Consider the following 6,617-nt stretch of genomic DNA (forward strand, 5'->3'; position numbering starts at 1 on the left):
TCCCTCCTCGAACGTCTGTCTCCTCCCTCCGGCATGGCACAACACCACTCATTTCCATATCCTTCGTGAAATCTTGCTTCTCTCATCTATCCCCTCTGCTGCTGCATGGCCTTCAGGTTTTCTTTGAGCTGCCTTGTTTTCTAAAATCACTCTACAAACAACAGATGGAAAACTGAAACTGTCTCTCAAAGTAAGACCCTGGCATTCGGGTCAAAATCAGCCAACATTTTCAGTGTCGCAATGGAGGCATCTTCATGTTACCTCTACACTCCCTCCTCCTCGACTGTTTATTTAGCTCCGTTATTTCTATTGCTGCAGCTTTTTCCAAAGGGCTCTGACACACTCCAATTCTTTTTGCTTTCTTCCAAGTAATAAGAGAACATTATTTACTCACCTTTCATTAAACTCTCTGAACAAGATGAATCATAATATTTCAAATCAAATCGTCTTGGGCTAAACCTTGCATAGAGTTCATTGCTAGCCCAGCTAACATTCAAGCACATAATCCGATTTTCAAATGTCATCTGCATAACCCCATGCTCTGTCTTCTTTCTCCGCTACAGACACTTACACCTAAGAGTGTTTTACATTTCCTTGGCAACTTTCCTTCAATCTACAGTACGTACACAGATTCAAAAAGGTTTCTCCATGATGGAGCTCTCATGCAGATCAGCTCTCCATCCTGAGTTGTTAGGGTTCAGCCAACTGGTACCTCATCATTTCCCTGGAAACCAGTCCCAGAGCCACAGGACACCAAAGAGCTACCTGGCAACAAAGGTACGCTGAACACGAGAAGCTCAAAGCTCATCTCTAACATGAGAGGAACATCATTGCTCTGGTGAAAGGCTGAGACAACGGATGTACAACATGGCAACGTTCCACAGCAAGGAGAGGAATCAACTCACACAATGAGAGCACTGGAGAGCGGCCATGGTACTGCTACTTGAGATGGTATACGGAGAGGTAACCTAGATGCGTAAGGCTATTTGAAACCTACACAAGTCCTCAAGCCGGGCCTTCCATCACAAGTTACAACTGTCCCTAAATATAATGTCTTTCCTCTATGTAGCATTTTATTTTATTTTTTTGCTTAATCCTCACCTGAGGATATTTTTCCATTGATTTTTAGGGAGAGTGGAAGAAAGAGAGAAACATCAATGTGAGAGAAACACATCGAATGGTTGCCTCCTGCAGGAGCCCTGACTAGGGCCTGGGCTGGGGAGGAGCCTGATATCAAGGTTAAGTGCCCTTGACTGGAATCGAACCTGGGACCCTCTGATCCATAGGCTGACGCTCTATCCACTAAGCCAAACCAGCCAGGGCCCTCTATGTAGCATTTTAGAGTTTACAAAATACCTTTGAAAAAGCATGCCATTTAAAATCCACTTGGTTATCCGGGTATCATTAGATAATCCACTTGGTTATCTGTGGTGAAAGTGAAGCCCCAAGAGGCTACTAGTAAGGGGCTGTTCTAAGGTCATGCAGCTGGTAACTGACTGAATGCCAAAATCTGAACCCAGATCTTCAGATACCAAGTTCAGTGAACCTGAGACGATCCCGTGGCTGCCTCCCTAAATCAGCTGATCCTTCATTCAAAGTTGTAAGTTCTTACTCAACCTAAAGAAATGATTCTGATGTGTCATCTGCAAAGTTCTTTAAGAAATAAAAACGAGCCGAAACCGGTTTGGCTCAGTGGATAGAGCGTCGGCCTGCAGACTGAGGGGTCCCGGGTTCGATTCCGGTCAAGGGCATGTACCTGGGTTGCGGGCACATCCCCAGTGGGAGATGTGCAGGAGGCAGCTGATCGATGTTTCTCTCTCATCGATGTTTCTAACTCTCTATCTCTCTCCCTTCCTCTCTGTAAAAAATCAATAAAATATATTTTTTTTAAAAAAAGAAAAAAGAAATAAAAACAAGGTCTCTACAAGATACTCACCTCTTGTGCAAATGACTCTGCTTTTTTCCGAAGGTCCTTCTCCAGTTCCAAGTTCACCTGCATTTCCTCATACTCTTCTACTGCTAGCATGGACACTTAAGAAGACAAGGAAAGGGGAACAGACAATATGCCACCCAGATGATCAGGAATAGGGGTGAAAAACAGTGCTTAAAAGATTCTTTCGACAGCACACTCAACCACTGCTGGTTGGAATATAAAATGATAAAGCCTTTTGGAGGGCAATGTGATTCAAAATCTAAAATGATTCATACTCTTTGACTCAACAACTCCACTTTTAGGAATGTATTTATTCTCCTCAGAGAGAGCATATATGGAGATTTAGTGGGAGGGCTGCTCTCTGCATTGCTGCTGAAAAAAGTAAAATAATCTAGATGGCCTACCATGGAAGGATCAGTGAAGTCTGATACATACAGGAAATATTATTCTGCCATCAAAATTATATTGCAGAGGCATGTTTATTGGCTAGAAAGACATTCGTGACATATTAAAGAGTTCATTTTTGTTTTTTAAAAGCCACGTTCTAACCACATCCACAAGGCATTTCACAGAAGAGGACACATATAAAAGGCCCCTAAACATGTGGAAAATACTCATCTTCATTAGTAACCGGCGAAACGCAAAGTAAAAACACAGATACCTTTTTAGACTCACCAAAGAGGCAACTGGCAAAAATGAAAAGTACACATTGAGTGTGGAGATGGTAGGGAACAAATACATGGCTAATGGGAGTGTAAACCTATAGATCTACTTAAAAAGTAATTTGGCCTTAGGTGGTGAAATAAAGATAAAATTTTACATTTGTCGTATATTTTGCTAAAACTCTTAGACATGTGCACCAGGGGACATTATAAGAACTGTCATAAAGCATGACTTGGAATAGTAAAATACTGGAAAAAAAAAACCTCCAATATCTACCAATAGGATATTGGATAAATGAATCCTGGTGTAGGCTTAGAATGAAATATGATATACCCGTGAAAATAAACACCACGGTAGAGCCCCTCACCATGGACGAACCTCAAAACACAAAGCTGAAGAGGAACATGGGCGAAAATATGCCATTTTTATAAAGTCCCAAAATTAAACAATATGCTGTCTGGGGACACATACGTATTTGGCAAAACTGTAAGTAAAAGAAATGATAAAATTCCAAGGGAGGAGACTGAGTAGAGAAGGCTGTTTGGGGGTTCATAAGGTACTAATGGGTAAATAGAAACTTCCTCTGCTGGTATCTTGTCTTCCACAGATGTTATAAACATATTTAACAATTTAATGGATATACAGGCTTTTTCAGATGAGAAGAATATACACTAATGTGTTAACAGTGCTTTTCTCTGCACTGGAAAGACTGAAAAGTCCCCCCTCCCCTTTTATTCTGTATGAATCTATAACTTTCCACCAAAAGAAAAGTACACAAGCTAAATAAAAAGAAAAACAGACATAAGTTATGTTAAAGTGTTCTCCAAGTACACAAACCAGAGAGAGAAAGAGAGAGAGAGAGAGAGAGAGAGAGAGAGAGAGCGCCTGATGGCCATTCGGGCCCAGAGGCAGAGCGTGGCTTTAAAGTCACGATAGGACAGACATCTTCCAAGGGAAAATCGTGTGAAAGAAGAGCAAAGCGATGACACTTTCTGACCTTTTGTGCTCTATTCTGTGAAATGATGACAGAGACAAGAAGGGGGAGTGGGTGGGTTTCGCTCCGGTCTCTCCACCTGCTTGTGGTGAAGCTCTTTTGATCCTGAGCCCAGTCCGATCCACACAATCTTTTCAAAGGCTCCCCTAATGGCTGCTTTCAAACAATGTTCCGCCGGGGCACTCAGACCTAACTGACTAAGGACTGGTTTGCTGTGTAATGACATAGAATTTCAAACTCCGTACTCGATGAATCTACTGCCTACCCAGGGGAAAGACTAATAGTCTTACTCAAGGAAAGCAATATAAGAGGTGGTTAGGGATGTGAATGACAGGCCCCTGGGTTATTTTCAAACCTATTCAAAAGAGACATTTCATGAGGAGAACAAAAGATTCTACTACAACTATCTGAAGCCTGGGACAGAATAATTGACACGCTTTTCTGCATCCAGAACACTGTAATAAGAAGTGAATTTCACCTGGTCCTTCTTCCCTGGATTCTGAAAGCACTGTTTGGTTCTAGTCATGCATTTATTATATAAACTCTCTGTCTCTCCCTGGAATGGGGTCGGGGGGGAGAGTGTAGGTTGTCTCTGAAGGCAAGATCCACATGCTAACCATTGTGGAACCCTTTTTCTAGCACGGTGCATCCAGATTAGAAAGTCTTCTACACTGTTTCTATCTTCTGAAAGGTAGAAAGAGCTGAGGGAATGTCACAATGGAGTGCATCTCCCACACACTTAACTACAAGGTTCTTTATTCAAAAATCTCAGGTCATGAATAATGCAAAGATGGAGAACTCCCATGAACAGGGGCGACCCTGGGTCTGAAAGATTTGCTTTTAATGTTGTAGCTTCTGAACTCGGAAAGAAGGGGAGAAAAAGAGGACAAAACCATAGTAAGTCCGCTCTCTTGGGTTTTGCGTTTCAAAATGAGCGGGCCTTGTGTTTCTTAAGTAAAAGCACTTGCAAATGTCCCAAGACTCAAAAGCGGGGGGTAGAATCGAATTGAGAGAGACTCCTTGCTATGAGTTAGGAGAACGCAATACAGGAGAAGATTCTTGCTGCAAGAACCTTTAGGCACAGGTATAAGACAACCCGAAATCTATGTACACAAAATAAATTACACATGTACTTGAGAAACAAAGAGTGGAAACACATACCTCTATTGCATTTTTCTAAGACTTTTCGCTGTTCAAGGACTTCTGAATTTAAAGCATCTTTTTCTTGCTTCACTTTATTTACCTAGAAACATGAGATTTTGAGGGGAGAAAGCACCCACAGCGGTAAGACAGGACATATGGCGATGCGTGATACTCAAGTTGCTGTTCAACTTTCAACAGGACACTGACACTGTAAAGTAGTGATTGGCCTCACTGCATAGGCTTATATTACAGCTCCTCGTAGAGCCTCGAAGGTCGCTCCTTCAGCTAGGATGGACAACTGGCAGAGAACGTATTTACATATTCCAAATGGCCTTGGCATTGGGCCCCAAACATGGTAGTGCTCTAAGTGGCCAGTGTGAATGGTTCATAGTTTTAATGCAAACATCCAACTGGAGCACACTTGGCAAATACATGAATCATTTAGAGAGCCAATACTCAATTTTGGTGTTTATTTTAAATGTTGATGCTATTTGGCTTAAGTAAAACATCCATGAATTTTTGAAATAAGAAGTATTTTCAACTTGGGTGACTGTTGGCTTAAATAGAATACATCTGATAATTCCCCCCAAAAACTTCTGAAATAATTGTTGGCATCTATCAATAGGAGAAGAGAATATCATAGACAGTTAAAAACAAAAATGTAAAGCTACATGTGTCAAAGCGGATAAATCTCAAATTCCATTCTGTGGAACTAAAAATGCAGGGATGTGAATACAGCTTTAAAACACTCCAAGTGCTATGGATTGTAGTACAAATGTCAGTGCATGCATTGCCAAGATACAACCAAAGTTCAGAAGAGTGGCAGTTTGGGCAAATGCAATTGAGGAGAGAGAGAGCGACACCACGGTTGCAGCGCCACTTTCCTGTTTTAAGCTAGATTGTAGGCACACAGTTGTTCATTATTTCGCTTTTAATATTTTTCAAGTGTCTGAAACGGTCCTAACAAAAACAACTGCTGAACTGGCTTCCAACCCCACCTCTCGGCGGCAGGGAGAGAATCCCCAATAATCATAACTGAGGAATGGCGTGCATCAGAATGCGTTTCCTGTCTCTCTCCCATGGTTACAGTCACGAAACAAACCGAGACCACGGTCCTGAAGGGGCCTCCGCATCCCGCAGTACTTCAGAGCGTCTCTGAACTGATTTCTTTGAGTGTAAGCTGTATTTTTTATTTGGGTGGCAACTAGTAACTGGTATAACACGGCCACCAGGAATGCTATTTCCAAAATGCCATCGTCCTTCTCCCCATTCATTCGGATGTGTTGCCACAATCCATGAAAGCACCCGTTTGGTGGGCACTGCTTCCCCGCCTCTTTCCCATGATGGCCCTTAAGAAAGCGATAATAGGTGTCTGGGCACTGAGGTAATTGGAGGAGGCTGCTCGCTGCAGGGGATCAATACCCTGGCCCCCTTGTCAGCCCTCGGAGGGACATCAAGGGGCTACAGCACATCGATTGGGAAGCTCTGGGCTACAGGATCTGAGAACCATTGACAGATGTCAGGTCGAGATTGCAAAGGCAGATCCTTGAAGCCTCGTGCAAAGGAAGGCAATTGTGTACTCCTGCTCTTGAAGACGATTGACAAGGAAAAAGAAGAAGTTTCTCCAAACACCTACTTGAACCGTCCTACCACCTAGCACAGTGGTTCTCAACCTTCCTAATGCCGCGACCCTTTAATACAGTTCCTCATGTGGTGGTGACCCCCAGCCATAAAATTATTTTTGTTGCTACTTCATAACTGTCATTTTGCTACTGTTATGAATCATCATGTAAATATCTGATATGCAGGATGTATTTTCATGGTTACAAATTGAACATAATGAAAGCATAGTGATTAATCACAAAAACAATATGTAATTATATG

At 42.2% G+C, this 6,617-nt stretch overlaps 1 protein-coding gene across 1 annotated transcript in view; it reads right to left on the reverse strand.

Moving 5' to 3' along the window:
- SHTN1 (shootin 1) overlaps window positions 1-6,617 on the reverse strand; it is a 95,398-nt gene that overhangs the window by 44,086 nt on the left and 44,695 nt on the right. Inside the window, exons 7-8 of the mRNA XM_006754949.2 lie at window positions 4,752-4,833; window positions 1,937-2,031 (exon numbers count right to left, since the gene is read on the reverse strand). Of these exons, the coding sequence (XP_006755012.1) occupies window positions 1,937-2,031; window positions 4,752-4,833 (177 nt within the window). The remainder of the gene's footprint in view (window positions 1-1,936; window positions 2,032-4,751; window positions 4,834-6,617) is intronic.

Source organism: Myotis davidii, unplaced genomic scaffold, assembly GCF_000327345.1.
Source record: "Myotis davidii unplaced genomic scaffold, ASM32734v1 scaffold72, whole genome shotgun sequence".
Taxonomy (NCBI): domain Eukaryota; kingdom Metazoa; phylum Chordata; class Mammalia; order Chiroptera; family Vespertilionidae; genus Myotis; species Myotis davidii.